Source organism: Ilyonectria robusta, assembly GCF_021365365.1.
Source record: "Ilyonectria robusta strain PMI_751 chromosome Unknown BGZ61scaffold_15, whole genome shotgun sequence".
NCBI lineage: Eukaryota > Fungi > Ascomycota > Sordariomycetes > Hypocreales > Nectriaceae > Ilyonectria > Ilyonectria robusta.
Window position 1 is genome coordinate 282104 of NW_025764449.1, and position 16506 is coordinate 298609.

Sequence of the window (16506 nt, forward strand, 5' to 3'; positions counted from 1 at the left end):
CATTTAAACTATTGACGAGTCTCTCTGTTACAAGTGAAAACTAAATGTACGACTGAACATCTGTCGGTGTATAAAATCTCGCTGTGTTTGCTTGGCGCAAGGTATTCCCTCATATTAAGCTATAGGGTTGCTACATTGACAAGGATGCCAGAGCGAAGTGAGCACTAGACCAATGCAGCTTCCCGAAATGATTAATCCAAGAGCATTATGAAACGAAACTCCACTCAGTACCGAGTTATTTACTGCCCATAGCAGCTAGACTAGATCGTTGCGAAGGTGGTTTGAACAGGGACCTTCTTTTATGCTCCTACAATCGGGTCTGGAGCAAAGCTGTGGATCCCTGAGCCCACGATTCTTCACACCTGATTATAGCTACCCACTTTGTTCTCTATCTCCCTCTCTCACGGCAAAACGACAAGTGCCTTTGTGCTGGGCGGTATCTCGACTTCCAATGTTAATTGATCCCTCTCCAAGAGCCACTCCCACCTGAACTAACCGAATGGCCCATCAAAAACAACCTTGGCGGTGGTGATGTTGACGCCGGGCACAGTCTTGACTTTGACTGCTTTCCAGCTTGGCTCCATGGGCTCTACCCCCCGACGGTGTGGTGTAGTCAATTCGCAACCGCATCGAGAGCGTAATGATTGAAGCTTGTCATAGATCTAGGGTTGGTGCTTTCGTCTGGAGGATGCTGTCTTATCGATCCCACGACGTAGTAGCTCCCATCGTGATGGGGTACAACCAGCTTCAACCCAGTAAGCTGATTCCGGGTCACTACTAACGGGCATTCCTTGCGCATAGCTTTTCAATATATAACTGCTTTCCTGCTTCAGTGTCGTGCTTGTCTACGAAGATCGAGATATACTTGCCCTGGGCGCGAGCCTACTGTATAATAGCTGCTATATTCAGGTCCCATCTATCTAGGTTTAGAGGTGTAATTGCGCTCAGTCTATTAGTAAAAGAGAGTTGGGATACTTAGTTATATAGCTGTTCTGAAACAAATCATCTTTTCACGATCTCGAGAAGCGAATTCGGATGACGGGGCCAAATATTTCCGCAAATCCTAATGTCAGTTCAGATTATGTGGCTCTGGAGACTGAAGATCAGAACGTCGTTACAGAGGATCCTTGCGCACGGTACCAGGCCGGAACTGCCTTTATTCATAGTCAATTCAAGATCAAAACTGAATTATTTTGCACCTCCGTCGGAATCCTCTCTACGTAACAAGGCCAGTCAGGCATATTTACTAGACTAGCAACGCTGATCTTAGGGGTTACTTCATTCGCACAGCTGAGACATGACAACCATAACTTCGCGTGCATTTCATAGACAAATTAATCACTCAAGTCATTTGTTTGGAAAGAATGGGCTTGGTGGGCCCAGTGAAATGGAAGTCGCCGGGAAACAGTACCACCACAAAGACACCATGTGTGCGGCCCTGGTTGCTGCGGCAACAACCGTGCTTGCTGCAGTGGAAGTTGTCAGTTGGTAGAACCTCTTATCATATATTCAAGTACCTAATGGACACTCGAGGTCCTGGATATTGCGATGACTACTATATACCCCCACAACATCGCGTTTACTTTGTATCCTTTTATTCTCAACCACTCTTAATAATGTCCGCAGCCTGTAAATCTCAAGTCAGTATGCTTTCTAAAAAATGAGATAATATCCACTTACCCTCTCGGCAACGGCATATACAGTCGTCATAGTGTGAGAAGCTGGCAACAAAGGCATCACACTAGCATCAACAATTCGGAGTCCCTGCACACCATAGACCTTGAGCTTGCCATCAACAACGCCGCCCTCCTCTCTTTTGCCCATCTTGCAGGAGCCAGCTGGGTGGAAGAGAGTCGAAGCGCTTGAACGGATGAACTGCTCCAGATCCGCATCACTCGCCACACTTGCTCCAGGTACAACCTCGAAAGGCTGGAGAGACCCAATTGCCGACGTAGCGGTAAGTGTTCGGGTGAATCTCACACCTTCTGCGAGAATTTTCACGTCCAAGGGATTTCGGAGGAGACCAGCATCGGCGATGGGAGCGTCGAAGATATTGGCGGACGATGCCTTCACGCTACCACGTGAGTAAGGATGTTGCAGGCCTAGGACAAAGACACCGTCCGCCCAGATCGCCTCGAGGATTGCCGAATCCGACTTGGGCAACTTGTCGTTCAGAACCGATTGCTGCTTTCGATAGCCCTTTACAACCTCGGCCGGAGTCCCCGCAGGGAGAAAGGTTGTGCCATCCTGGGCAACGGCTTGGGCATGAATGCTGGTGCTGTTTTTCGAGTAGGTTGAAAGAGGCAAGAAGGCCAAGAAGTCTCCAGTTGGTGAAGTGTAGGGACCTTGCCTCTGGTTGTCATACTGAGCTCGTGCCTCGGCAGCGAACGTAGCATTGCTGGTCAAATTGCTGCTTGTCAGAGGTGCGGTGACTGATGTATGGTTAGAAACTTAAACCAGCAATAGCTCGAAAGATACTTCACATACTGACGTTGACCACGGCGAGTAAAACGTGGTCCTGCAAATTCTGGCCCACGGCGGGGAGGTCGACGACAGTGGTAACGTTGATGCTAGAAAGAGTGGCTGGGTTGCCAATACCAGATACCTGCAGGATCTGAGGCGTGTGAATCGAGCCAGCTGCCAAGATGGCTTCCTTCTTGACACACACGGTCTGACGAGCACCGTTTTTAGAGGCAGCGTACTGCAATGTGTTAGTGGTTTGTTTTACCAAGGGAGGTTCACTGAGTGGCAGCTCTGACCTCTACATCAGTCACCTTCACAGCGCCGGAAATCTTCTGGGTAACGATGCGCGTTACTTGTTGCCCGGTGAGCAAGTGAAGGTTTTGGCGTTTGGTGAAGTTATTGTAGTATGCTTCTCGGGCTGAAGAGCGGGTTTCTGTCACGGGGTCTTGGTTATGAGGGCAAAAGTATCCGCCGATGGGACTGCCGTTGGCTTGGTCCTTTGCAATTGGAATCTTGAGTTCCTTCAAAGCGCCGACCATGTTTTCTGTAGAGTGCAGGAATAGGTCGTCAGATACCATATCTTGTTTAAATCTTCGCAGGTTCGGGTTTCTTACTCGTTGTCGGCCAGAAGAAAGGCGAATACGTCGAATGCATATATCCGGAAGTACCATGAGCGGCAGCGTCATATGTAATATTGTATTCGGCCGCGATGGCGGCGGTTGCGGGTGTGAATTTCTCATTCTATGCGAGCACACTGATTAGTCTCCCCGCGGGTCAAATCATTTCACCGAAGGCAAGCGGATGATACTCACTTTCTTAAAATAAGGCAACAGGGCACTCCAGTTCCAGCCGTCATTTCCAAGCGTTGCCCAGCGATCGTAATCCGACTTGGACCCTCGGTCGAAGACCATGCGGTTCAACTTGGTAGATCCTCCGACGACTTTGCCCTGCGGAATGGACACGTTTCGGCCGCCGAGTGAATCGCTTGCGACGTAAGTTAGATTCCAGTCGTATTTCGTGCCTACGGCGCCGCCGGCGAGGCCCGGGATGGTGACAAAATCCTCATTTGCGTCGCTGTGCACTGGTAAGCTGGCTGAGCTACGGGCGGTGGGACACTTCGGCTTACAGGACTCCGGCTTCGATAACTAGAACAGTCACATCTAGCGGTACTTGTAAGCAGATGATCTAGAATTCCATGAATTGATGGGCTGCCCTACCAGGATTCTCCGACAATCGGTTTGCGACTGTGAGACCGGAAGCGCCACCGCCCACCACAACATAGTCGTATGCGGTAAGTAGCTGTTGGGCTCTTGCCTTGTACTGGCCTGGGAAGGCTGGAGAGGCCAGAGCTCCTTGTGCTGAAAGAAACACGGCCACAGCGGCCAATTTAGAGATACCCATGGTTAAGGAGTGTTATTGATTCTGAATCACGAGGGATGATCATGTCGTAAAAGCGATGATCATAGCGGCCGGACAGACGTATATGTATCCCTATTGCCTCCTTCCCAATCCATCATGACACTGCGCCTCTCATGCGCTTCTGGAAGCGTCACGTCTTCTTCTGGCCGCCTACTCGGCAATGCTACTTTGCCATGTGCCGTCCCATGAACTTTGGGCTCCACAAATGACATTACAGGGGAGCTCAAGGACCGAGGTACCCGAATTGAAACGATGGCCGAGTCTAGAGAAGGTTAATACCACATTAACCGTCCATGCTCCCCGTCATTTTCAATCCGAAACAGGTAGGTAATGCTTCTGTAAGCAGCGCAAGAGGCAGTGCAGGAGCATTTACCGGAGCCTTTTGAACCAAATAGCATCATCTTTAATTCCCTTCTCTCCCCTTGCCAACTTTATTTTACCCGAGGCCAAGCTAACTGAGGGGCTATTACCAGTTCGGTCAGAGGTCAAGGGTCTTGGCGAGGGATAAGTTGCATCTTGGCCTAAATCGGACACGGCTGAATTTGAATCCCGTCCCAATTGTGGCGTGTAAAGTGGTGACCATATAGCCTGCCCTGTACAATAAGAGTTCGGGACGGTGCGTGTTAAATTGACAGTTCGGCTGGATGGATTCAGTCAGGTACCATCAATGCAGGTCCCCTTTCTCCGATTTTTTACCTCATTCGTCCGCACCGTTATGCCGTTAACGGCATCGCGTATCGTATTGACGGCAAGTGTGGGCCGTTCTTGAAGTGTAAGGATATTTCCTTGGATGTCATCGTCGACGGTGGCTATGAGGTCATCCCTGTCCTTAGCCTTGTTTTGTTGGCTCGCACCGGCTGAACGGCATGCTGAGCTTGCGCTACTAGCTATTATAGGCCATATGGTGCTGTGGACGGTGGTTTTGCCCGTTATGGGAGCTGCACAGCTTGAACAATCGAGCCAGCTTTTAGCGACAATGGTAGGACGGGAACAAACCGATCATCATATGCGTGCTACCCTCAATCCTGTGCGTCAGCTCAGACTCTAATCTAGAATACCTACCCCTGGCAGGAATTATCTTAGCCAGGCTGGTGCCTCAGTGTTGGTAGAGCTGAGCTGAAGCAGAAGCTAGCCTAGGGCGCAAAGCTAAGCCCACCACCCTCTATTTCGCACGTGTTTCGGGAGACTCTCCGCAGCCCGCGGGCTCCAATCGTATTAAAACGTTCCAATAAATGGCGTCATTATCCCAGGGACCCATCTTCAGTAACCCGGGTCGCCGGGAGTCATATCAATCCCGATGGATCGGTGTAAATGACTAAAGGAGCAGGACAATCGTCCCTTATAATGATCGTGCGCAGATACCTCCCTGACATGTCAGCCCTAACAGTTACCTGATTACGAGTCCGGGATATGTGCCTCTATGGGACACACAATACCCTGCTTTGTAACAGTCAAGTCGGTTGGGGTAATACTGTGGTTTTTGGTGGGCTTTAAGGCTTTAGGTAATGACAAGATGAGGAAGAGAGTAGGGCGGATGCTCAAAGGAAAGCAAGCCGCACTGTAGGGGAGACACGAGGAACACCGCGGCAACATCGTCGGTTATGTCCAGGGAGACGGGTGATATCGACATTAATGTCTCATTTGTCTAAGAACAGGCGGCTTTGCTTTCTTCATAGTCAATTAGAGAGAAATATCGATATTGTATTTTTCTTCAGTCTGATTAATGAATGAGTAGGTGAAGTGCAGAAATTCTAAAAATGACACCTAAAACTCCACCTTGGCCCTCCAAATGTTCCAAATAGTATGCGAAATACAAGATAAATAATCTTGTCGGGAAAATAGAAGTAAAACTCGACTTAAAACACCCACTACCCGATACAGGAATTAAGGAGAGTAAGCAATGCGAAGGCCATCGCCAGTAGTGGGGTTCCAGTTGATAGAGTCAAAGTCGTAGACTCCAACCAGCTCAAAGGCCTCCCGGGTGCCTGGCTCCTTGCAGGGCGTCTTGGCGGTAAGGTAGGTGTTATATGTCGCGTCCCAAGTGGCCTTGGACCCAGGGACAACCGAGATGCGACCCAAATGGATGTTGCGCTGGTTTCCGGGACCCCAGCCGCTGGTAGGGCCTGGCGCTGGGCTGCTGCTTCTGAAGACGTCGAGCTTCTTGCTGCCCGCAGGACTGGCAGTCGAGGGAAGGGTGAATTCGAACCAGCATTTCATGCCACGAGCGGCGGCAGGGTAGGTGAATGTCACCAACGCGGTCTGGTCCTTGCCACCATTGCCGGAGTTTTTGTAAACCTCGACGAGGCTTGTAGTAGCGGAGATGGCGCCGTTGTTGGTTGAGTACTGCCAGGTAGCTGAAGGGCTGAAGACACCCGAGCCACGGGCCTCGAGAGGGGCAGCCAGAACAGAAGTGGCAGCGACGGCGGCTGAAATGATAGATTTGAGAAGCATTTTGAAGATGGAGGGAAGAAGGAGCTCAAGTGAAACCCGTGTGTAGAGGTAGATTGGTCTGTGGTGATTGTTGTTGATTGATGTTGAGTGATGATAAAACTGTATTCCTTCTTGACACTCGGTCTTTATATATTTGGAAGAGGACGAGCAAACCTACACCGTCCGCTCAAATCCCAAGTATGGACGCTCAGCCTCAGCCATGGCGGGGCGAAGTTGGGGGCATCATAAAAATAGTGAAAATGGTTCACACAGCCTGCGAGGCTTGCTCCGGTCGACTGTCTAAGGGTTTAAGGCGTTGAGCTAAGAGGATTCGAGCTAGAAAAGTGAAGAAGCTGCGATAGGGCGGCCAATCATGGTGTAGAGGCGTCATGGCGTTGCTCGCTAGTGGGGGCTGGACAATAGACACGTCGAGTTAAGTTGCAGACTAGTCGTTAAAGTCTACAACTTTGATTCAGCTGAGAGAGGGAGACACAGCTCGGCGACCTGTGGCGTCCATACACTGCCCCGACATTGTGGTGGAGGCATCACGAGCACCAAGCCACGGTACTCCGTCAGCTTTTAGCCCTCATCCGTTTTCCGGATACTCGCTCTACCGCATCTTCCTCACCGCCGCAGCGCCAATCCAATCAATTCAGGGAATGAGTGATGCCCGTGCATCTACGGTTTTCAGCTGATTGATGAAATGGTGGGTTCAATCAAGCCCCGCGATGGTTCGTCGAATGATGATCGCGGCTGGGGTTCACCACTGCCACATCTCCGAAGAAGATATCGGCGAGGTGACATGCAAGGGATATGTCTATTCGGAACATGCCGTTCTGCAGAAAGCCTCTGTTGATTGAATGTATGATGCGTATTCGTGTGTATGCCTAGGTGGCTAGCTGAGGGTAGCAAAACGCCTGATGCAAGGGGGCTGATGCGCCAACTTAGGTACTTGTCTTATTTTTATTTTATTTTTATTGAATCAAGACACCACTTGAACGTAACACTGACATACAACCGACACTCTATCCCTCGGTAGTTAGAGCCAGGCCGACTAAAATGACAGATGAGGCTGGTAAAGGCATATTTCTTGAGCAAGGGGACTTAGTATGAGCTCTGGGTCTTCGGCCGACTCGGACTCCGAACCAAATTGCGCTAGACTGCTTTTGGACCCGAAGCCCCCGAAGTCCCAATTCCTCCATTTGCCACCCTTGAGACGAGGTTGAACTCCAACACTCGGTCGTTACGTCAAACTTTTACCATGACAACTTGAGGATCAATTATTTAGGCCATTGATTGCCCAATTCACCAAATAACTCTTTCTCGGAGCTCCAGTTGCCACGTCTCATCAGCTACGCCATGACATCACCGCCACCACCCTCAGAGCAGCAGCACAAGCACGCCTGTTCGCTCTGTGCTCGTCGCAAGGTCAAATGCGATAAAGGCGACCCCTGTTCCAACTGCCTCAAGGCGCAAGCTGATTGCTTGTATGAGGCACCTGCTCCACCTCGGCCTCGGAAGAGGGCCGCTGATGAAGACCTGCTCGCCCGGCTGGCGCTGTATGAAGATCTGATGCGGAAGCACGAGATCGATTTTACCCGCTATTCCAATACCTGGGTTCCCTCTGGGCTAGAGGCGAAGCTGGGAGAGAGCGATGGCCAAGTTCCAGTGCCCATGTCTGCAACGAGTCCCCAAGCCAAAGACTATTCTTCAGATACCAATGCGTCAAATGTGGAGCGGTAAGATGGCAACCGAGAAGAAGATCACCTCAATTGTGCATTAAACTGAGCCTATCCCAGCTGTTTATGGTCAGATTTGACCCCAGAGGTCCGTTGTCGTGAGACTCTCCAATTGCTAGACTGACACAACTACACCAACTCAAGTACCCTCTCATGCACAGCTTGCCTCACAGAGATGAACCCTGCTTGCATTCTACGCTGCCGTTTCAGCTCAGCTCTGCCGGTACTGAACCTCAGCTCCACGAGTTGCACCCAGAACCCAGACAGATTTACCAGCTGTGGCAGATTTTTGTGGAAAGCGTCAATCCACTGTCAAAGATCGTCCACGTACCGACTCTGCAGCAGCGCATCTTGAACGCAAGTTGGGACCTTTCCAATGTCTCAAAGCCCCTCACAGCAATCATGTTCGCAATATACACCCTATCTGTCACTTCCATGCCCTCGGCCGACTGCCAGGAATGCTTCGGCGAGACCAGGGGCACTTTGTTGGCCCGCTACCGAGCTGCGACTGCCCGGGCCCTTATCGAAGCCGGATTCCTTACTACGAGGGAACTTGACGTTCTCCAAGCATTTTTCCTATTTCTTCTCGCAGATACGGAGTCCGAGTTGACATCGACTTTAACTGGCGCCGCCATAAGGCTGGGCCAAAAGATGGGCCTGCATAGAGAGAATAGTGACATCAAGATCTCGTTCTTCGAGAAGGAAATGCGCATCCGTCTCTGGTGGCAAATGTGCGGCCTCGACGCTCGGCTTCGCGCTGTCTCAACTCCGGGGCTTGACCCGCTATCCGAGCTTGGAGACGTTCGCATGCCACTCAATGTCAACGACGCAGATTTGCATCCAGATATGATCGAGTCTCCTGTCGAGCACAAAGGTCCGACCGAGATGATGTGCGTCTTGATGAAGTTCGAAGTGCCCAACTGGCGTCGATCCTCGCCTACAGCTTCCAAAGTCTTTGAGAATCTCTTCAGGGGCCATGCGAGAACCAAGATATCGATGGAACTGGAAGATCAAGCCATCAATGAACTCGAGGCCATCTACCAGGAGAAGTACTTTTCCAACTGGGACAAACGCATACCCCTGCATAGCCTCACGCACACGATGGCGAACCTGGCCGTTTCTCGCATGCGGTTCAAGCTTCACCATCCACGGGGCCGAGCTGTCAGCGGTGGCGAGATACATATGACGAGTCAGGAAAGCCAAATAGTCTTCGACTCGGCCGTGACCTCGTTAGAGATGGTGAGCATTGGAATTCGCAGCAAGTTTTCCTCACAACTATTCACCCATCTGACTTCCAACTTCCTGATGGACGCCTACATCTACGTCATTAGCGACCTGCGACGGCGGTGTTCTGGAGAACGGGTTTCTCTCGCCTGGACTCTCGTTGAGGATCTTTACAACGATCACCCTGAGATAATTTCCGATGACGAAAATACTTTCTTTACTGCTCTCAATGATTTGACCTTGGAGGCTTGGGAGGCGCGCAGAAAGGAGCTCGTTTGCGGTCAAGGTGTTCGCGAATCTAACGTCACGCCGCAATTCATCCAGTTGCTACGGGATAAGAAGCAGAACAAACATAAAGAAAGCGACCAGATGCACTCTGTCTTGGACCCCTACAACCAAATTCCCTGTGTAACGGATGATGGCGATTTGTATTGGGAGTATTGTACCGACTTCTTACGATTCTGAGAATCTTAGTCGGGATACATCTGTGTACCTTAGCGATCCATATGCTAATGGCGAGCGCGATTTTCGGGTTTGCGACAAGGCCTTTGAGTATCCTGTAATCGTCGACTCCGCATCCGACGACCTCGACGATAACGTCAGTGGCTTGATGAGTACCCTCAATGGTATTCTGCTGCTCGAGCTCGTATAAGATCACGCTTCTGTTTCCTCAACATTCTCCCCTCGCTGATTCCGAGACTCGGGCACTACGACCCAATTGACAAAGTGGCGACGGGAAGTCATATCTAGGACTATGATATGGATGGGTATGGGCCAGTGAACATTCGCAAATTGTTGAATGACCCGGATGTCAGTTCAACAATTACCAACGCTAATAGTTATCGCTAGACGGCCCTAGAGTACTACTAGTCGTACTCGTGTGATAAGTCTTTCGGGGAGGCAACGAGTAACAAGGACTACCGGCAGTGTATGGGTGGTGATGATAAAGAATCCTGTGGTATGTAGCGGAGGGGCCTAAAGAGGAATGGACTTTGCATTGACTGTCAAGTACTAGTTAGCATTTGCTTTAGGGGCAATATTGTGGCCACGGGTGGCTCCGCCGGTCAAGGGGTACTGCCTGGTCCCAACAAGGTGACAGCAGGCTTGGAAATAGCTAGTCTAGGGAGTGAGAAATAGTAAGATTTCAATTTCATGGTAATAATATGCATAGTTAATCCCTCTAGCATCCGTCACATCCCCACTAACGAAGTGCCGTCGCCGCAGCGGCTGAGTGCCGAGACTGTGCGTCGGGACAGTCCAATGTGGCCATAGAGCGTGGCAAAGGCGTGCGCGATGAGCTTTTTGCTATGGGTGGAGAAATGGGATATATGGAGAAGAAAGGCCGACTAAGCTGAGGACAGTTAGCTGATTGACAAAAGCTAATCAGATTTGGTAACATGTAAGCCATGGCTTTAATTGTGGCTTGTATAAGTGACAGCTGAACCCTTGCCTGATCTCCGCTATTGAGGCAACTCGCTCTCATTGGGAGCCTCACGCCTAGTTAATTTACCAACCGGTATTTACCGAGACCGCCGTAGGCACGCTCTTCACTGATTCCCTTGAAGGGTATCCCAAAATTCAGATGAGTTCCAACCCAGCCTAGGGAAGTGCTTATTACGGCGGCCACGTACGCTTTATAGAGGCCGGACCATGTTTGCTCAGAGATGTGTGTCCTGTGGCTAGCGAAAGCGCTGACATTCTTCATTGCGGGCTCCACAGTGACACTAGAGCTCAATAGTGTCTCCAGTATGACACTAGAGGCTCAATAGTCTTGCCGATTAATCTGCAGTCTTTTCAGTACATGACGCTAACAGGCCGATTATCCATGAAATTACGTTACTGATGCTAATAGCGGTCACGTAGCAGGCCGGGAACAGAAGAAGATGCATAGTTGATACATGGTAGTTCCAGAATTATTGATGCAATTAACAAATCCGCTTTTCTCTTAGGGCCTATATATAACCTTGCAAGGCCCCCGCATTCCTGTCCTTTACTATCATTTCTTTCAAGCGTATTGATTCGAACCTGACTAAGGCGTTTGGTGCGTTATAATCATTCAATTCACAAAATGCGTTCCCGGGTCCTGTTTTCTCTGGCGCTTGGCCTCCTCGCCGCCGACTCTGCTGTTGCAGGGCTATGCAAACCTCCGCAATCGAGTAAGTTCATTCTGCGCATCGGTGTGATGCGTAAGGGAGTGTAGTCTTACTGGTTATTAAATTGATTTTCTCCAGGCTCGTCTACTGAGACCAGCTCGACTACTGAGACCATCTCGACGACCGAGGCCATCTCAACTACCAAGGCCATCTCGACTACAACTTCCGACGCAGTAGTTTCGTCATCATCGACTGAATCCTCCTCTTCGGTTGCCCCGACAGCTACCACCAATTTCCGTGTTGTTGCTAGCAATAGTCCCCTCTCCGGCTCACTCCTTACTGCCAACCCAGACACCGACACCATCCTACTTTTCAACCCTACTTCTTCGACCTACTCCGCCGTCACCTTGACTATCGAGGCCGATACCGGTCGGCTTCTTCAAGCAAAGGGCAATTATGTCTGCGCGGCCTATCGCACGACTAGCACCGATCCTGGGTTCCTCGTCACCTGCTCCGTCGAACGTATCCCAAATACTCCGTATGTCCTTTGCGGGGAGCCGACCGATGGCTCACCACTTGTGTGCACTGCGCCAGCTGGCGACTGCTCTACTTCACCTTGTACACGCAATGGCGGCACGTGGAATCAGTTTTACACGAAGCCTAACAGTATTGGATATTTCACGTATTTTGGGACGGGCAGCTACGACGCGTCGTACACGGCTGTTGATTTCAACGTTCAGGTTATATAGTAATGTTCTCGGGGGAGTGAGTCTTGACGCTGTTCGTTGAGATTTTTACGGCTATATCGTCATCCCTGATCCGCGCGGATAGGCTCAGGGCAAGGAAAGCCGCCCGAATTGCGCAAGGACTATTGAGAAGCTATGCAAAAGTTGTTTGAACAATACTCGTTAAAAAAGCACCAAACCCTGATACTTTTCTCGCATCAGATCCTCCCACCTCACAACGTCACCTTTGTTCTATCTCTGCCAAAGCTCGTCTTAGTATCACGGCCCAAAATGAACATATGCCGCCCACACTAACGGGTCACCCCCCCGCTCGAGCTGCATAATGCGCACCAAGGTTCCACCCATTCGTTTCGCGTCGCAATAGTCTCGCAGCATTATGAGCACCCAATGCTACTGCCTTGTCGTTCCACTCTTCCTCTAGCGCCCCATAAAACGACTTTGCAGCATCAACAGAATACCCGTCTTCAACTTCCCAAAGTGTTCCCACAACGTGACGAAACCCGGCAAGCTGACAGGCGCTGATGAGATGGATTGCCTCGTCGGCGAGATATACATACTTCATGGCACCAGTTGAACAAGCGGATAGATAGGCCAAGAAAAGATGATGCTCACGAAGCCAATGCTGAAAGAGATCCTCGACAGTTAGTGAAGTGGTCTCCCAGTCGGTAAGGAATAGTCGACTTTTCGATGGATCGGAGGAATTTGACTCTCCGTGGCCAGCAAAGTGAAAGCTCTTGCATGAATGCAGCTTTTCCAACACTTCACCTCGACAATTCGACGATGGTTTCACAGCTTTCAACTGTAACGAGGGGCAAAGTTTCTCGACTATTGCCACCTCGTCCGCAGCAGAAGGCAGTGTTGATAGGCCTGGGGTCTGCGGCATCCCAATCAAGAGGGCGTTTCCCGGTGCTGAGTCGGCAGACTTCGGGTTGTGCTGTCGCCGGGCGAACATCAACGTCTTGATAGAGGAGCTGTATGATGACATGACCCTGTCAATTGCCGTCTCTCCCGAAGTTTCGCAATGGCGTCCTGCTGCATGTAGTGGGAAATGGCTGAGCGCCCCGGTCGGAATCCACCACACCCGCCGCCACCGACCGCTTGAGTGAGGATGGGGTTGGTTGAATCCAAGTTGATCCAAGCAAGGGCGTACGACGACTCTCCAAAGCCAGGCCAAGGTTGTCGATAAATCGGATCCGAGAGACTTGGCGTGCTTTTCGACCTCTTTCATCTCCAGGTTGGGTAGCTCAACCACACTGATTTGGCCGTGCTGGACTAGAAACGCATCGCAACGATACTGACTAACGTCTCAACTACACGGCAACGATTAAGTACAACTCGACGTACAGGATACCCATTCTCAGCTCTTGCAAAGGAGAGCCTTGATCAGACGACGTGGTCTCTTACGCATCGTCCTGGCAGCGAGTTTGCTCAACATAACTATGAGCCAAGTATAAATATATCTGCACACCTAATTCGCCGCCAGCTATTTCTGTAGCTAGGATAACTATCAATAACCTTGAGAATGCCAGAGTAGCGCTAAAAGAGATCAGATCCTACCTCCGCGAGAACATACAATCTCGTGCGATCCAGCAAGATATCTACAACTGTATTGCACAAGGGAGACGAGACCTATGAACGGGCCAAAGCACAATGCAAGCTCTTGTCAATAAGCTTGAGGCTGAGAGGTTCTGGAATCGAATACGGTTCAACAAGGATGGTCGTGTTACAGCTGTGTTGTTTGCTCGTCCAGAATCGCTTAAATACCTTAAATTATATCCGGATATACTTATATTGGCCTACACATACCGTACAAACAAGTACGAGATGTCTCTTCTTGATATCGTTGGTGTTGACGCCTGTTAATGATCATTCTGCATTGCCTTCGCCTTCCTCAGCGGCGAAGAGGAGAAGGACTACACCTGGGCATTAGATTGGCTACGCAAGCCTCTTATGCAAGAAGAGCAGCCTCTTCAGCTGCAGCACTTCCATACGCATTGGTATCTTCAACGAGAAGGAAGCCCTCAGTTGCTGATAGAGCCTCGCCCACAATTCGATCAAGTGTTGGCTAGGCCGGCACTACCAAAGACCAGCACCCAGCGCGAGCCATTGGCATTTAAGATCGTTGAGCAAGCATCACAGGTACGGACAAGAGCTAGGCCCACATGCTCAAGATGCCATACACAAGGCCACACGATGAGCTCAAATGCATGCCCGTTGCGATATGCGCATCTTGTACCGTCGTCAACTTCTACGGCGGCCGGCTCCAAATACGCTGCCACTGCCGGAACCAAACCTCGTCCTCAGTTTCACCGCGGCAGCTAGTAGCGCCCCCAGGGGCAATCTCCGACGAAGCGCTCCAGGCGTTCTCGCCAAGTGCAGTATTACTGCTATCTTCGGGAAGTAGGGCATCGCCATGAAAGATCTTCTTTTCCCTCAATTGCCTCAGTCAGCAATAAGAAGTTTATTACACTCAGAGCTTCGCTAAAACCTTAGCAATTTTTTTTCCCCCAGCTAGGACTAATCCTGTGTACATAACCTTATGTAACAGGGATACTTATTTATATGGGACACTCATTTCTTAATTATCGGATATTTGTCCTTTTGTCTAATCCATGCTCCATGAGACAGGGATATGCGCGTTTAGTTTGATGCTGGACGATCCTGAAACAATTAGCGCAACCTCTCTGGATAAACCGGCAATGGCCGTATGATTGGAATATTAGACGGATCGGTGGATGCACGCATTTTGCATGTTAGAGCGAGATTTCCAGCTGTGAGACGAAGGCTTACGCTAACGTGGTCGCTAATGCAAAGTCTGGACCATTAGTTAGATACATCAAATGTGTTGGGGGTCACGTAGTGGCATGCTTCAGAGATGAACAGGACTAGGCCTGTTGGGTGGGAAATTACTCGGGGGTTATATAAGACTGTAGTTACTTATCTTCCAGAACGTAATTCTCCATCCATTCATTCTCCGTCCATTCATTTTCAATACAAGACATTCTTTTCAAAGCTCAATTCACTATGATTTTCGGTACATTCACTCATTTTGTCGCCCTAGTGGCCGCGGGCTCGACGGTTATCAACGCCGCAGCCGTCAGCAAGAACCCGGTTTACACCGGTCTCGGAACTCGCTATGGTGATTCTGATGGCTGCACTGAGGAGAACTGCTGGCAGAACGGTGCTTGCAGTTTCGTTGGCTACGATTTGCCTGCTGGTATTGATGGATCTACCTGTGTCTCTGAGGACATTTGGAGCAATGGTGCCAACTGTGGTGGTTGCATCCAAGTTTCCTACAAGGGCAAGTCCCTGAAGATTATGGCAAGTTCATCCCGCTAGCTATTTTAGTGTTTCTGGACCTAACTTGTACTGTAGGTCACCAATAAAACTGGAGGCGACAAGAACCATCTCGACATGACCCCCGCTACCTGGAACAAGCTCACCGGTGGCATGACAGCTGGCGGTGTCGACGGTATCAAGTGGAAGTGGATCGAGTGCCCTCTCGGCAAGGCTCCTCTCCAGGTTCACATGCACGGTGGCGCCTCCAAATACTGGTTCGCCGCTACCATTGAGAACATCACCCACCGCGTCAAGGCTGTCGAGGTCAGCAGTGACGGGGGCAAGAACTGGAAGGCTACCAGCCTCAAGGACCCCAACATGTGGGTCCTCAAGGGAACTTTGCCTAACGATGTTGCCTGGGTTCGCGTTACCAGCGTCAACAACAAAAAGGTCATAGTAAAGAACGTTGCTCTCAAGTCCGGCGTCGTTACTAAGGGTACTTCCAACTTTTAAGGAGTAGATGCAAGACGATTGCGGAAGAAAAAGCTAGATGCTTTTGGGAATTTCTCCTTCTATGTGTATTAATAGTATGACAAGCTGGCCTTATAGCTTGTACACAGTTGTGTATGAGTTCAATGGGGTGGATATGCGGAAGACCCTCTGACGGATAGGTTAATTTAGTACAATCCAATATGTCTTTTTCGCGAATCTAAATGCTTTGGTATCAGATGGGACATACTCAAGTTTAGCAAAAGTCCTTGTCTCTTTACCCACTGCACATCTTTGACGCCTCGTAGAGAAGGCCGAAGGTACGGGTACCCGAAGGCTAAGAACTCAGTATTGTAGCCGGTCAATCAGAGCGGAGGCTGGAAGTACTAAATAGGAATAACTTGACTCTACTCCTAATCGAGGACCGAAGTAATTTCTATTCGCTCATCTACTATACAGTTGAAAGGTTGCAGGTCGCTATATCAAGAGGTTAGGGTGCCCTAGTACACAGGGACATCGAAGACAACTATAGCTGGCACGAACCGCAACTGCGCTTCATCATGGGGCAATCCTTACAAATCCATTCGATGCTAAGTTAATCACGACCCCTAAGCAGACGACCTA

The 16506-nt window shown here is 50.1% G+C and overlaps 6 protein-coding genes across 6 annotated transcripts; 3 read left to right on the forward strand and 3 right to left on the reverse strand.

Annotated features, from left to right (window-relative positions):
* Positions 1-1531: 1531 nt before the first annotated feature.
* Positions 1532-3864, reverse strand: BGZ61DRAFT_590053 (uncharacterized protein; the record flags this gene model as incomplete). Its single annotated transcript, XM_046256611.1, has 8 exons — positions 1532-1627; positions 1681-2432; positions 2488-2701; positions 2760-3007; positions 3078-3204; positions 3276-3537; positions 3590-3623; positions 3681-3864. 8 exons carry the CDS (start codon positions 3862-3864, stop codon positions 1601-1603), a joined length of 1848 nt encoding a protein of 615 aa, XP_046101828.1. The 3' UTR covers positions 1532-1600.
* Positions 3865-5766: 1902 nt separating this feature from the next.
* Positions 5767-6333, reverse strand: BGZ61DRAFT_356984 (uncharacterized protein; the record flags this gene model as incomplete). The annotated part of the gene is made up of 1 exon (XM_046240835.1): positions 5767-6333. The coding sequence occupies one exon, from the start codon at positions 6331-6333 to the stop codon at positions 5767-5769; it is 567 nt and encodes a 188-aa protein (XP_046101829.1).
* A 1338-nt stretch (positions 6334-7671) lies between these two features.
* Positions 7672-9740, forward strand: BGZ61DRAFT_357204 (uncharacterized protein; the record flags this gene model as incomplete). Its single annotated transcript, XM_046240860.1, has 2 exons — positions 7672-8051; positions 8171-9740. 2 exons carry the CDS (start codon positions 7672-7674, stop codon positions 9738-9740), a joined length of 1950 nt encoding a protein of 649 aa, XP_046101830.1.
* A 1603-nt stretch (positions 9741-11343) lies between these two features.
* BGZ61DRAFT_534600 (uncharacterized protein) lies at positions 11344-12117 on the forward strand (the record flags this gene model as incomplete). Its single annotated transcript, XM_046254168.1, has 2 exons — positions 11344-11431; positions 11507-12117. 2 exons carry the CDS (start codon positions 11344-11346, stop codon positions 12115-12117), a joined length of 699 nt encoding a protein of 232 aa, XP_046101831.1.
* Positions 12118-12412: 295 nt separating this feature from the next.
* On the reverse strand, positions 12413-13342 carry BGZ61DRAFT_480193 (CHAT domain-containing protein; the record flags this gene model as incomplete). Its single annotated transcript, XM_046249165.1, has 1 exon — positions 12413-13342. One exon carries the CDS (start codon positions 13340-13342, stop codon positions 12413-12415), a length of 930 nt encoding a protein of 309 aa, XP_046101832.1.
* A 1796-nt stretch (positions 13343-15138) lies between these two features.
* Positions 15139-16052, forward strand: BGZ61DRAFT_507517 (RlpA-like double-psi beta-barrel-protein domain-containing protein-containing protein; the record flags this gene model as incomplete). The annotated part of the gene is made up of 2 exons (XM_046251914.1): positions 15139-15435; positions 15490-16052. The coding sequence occupies 2 exons, from the start codon at positions 15139-15141 to the stop codon at positions 15904-15906; spliced, it is 714 nt and encodes a 237-aa protein (XP_046101833.1). The 3' UTR covers positions 15907-16052.
* Between the last annotated feature and the right edge of the window lie 454 nt (positions 16053-16506).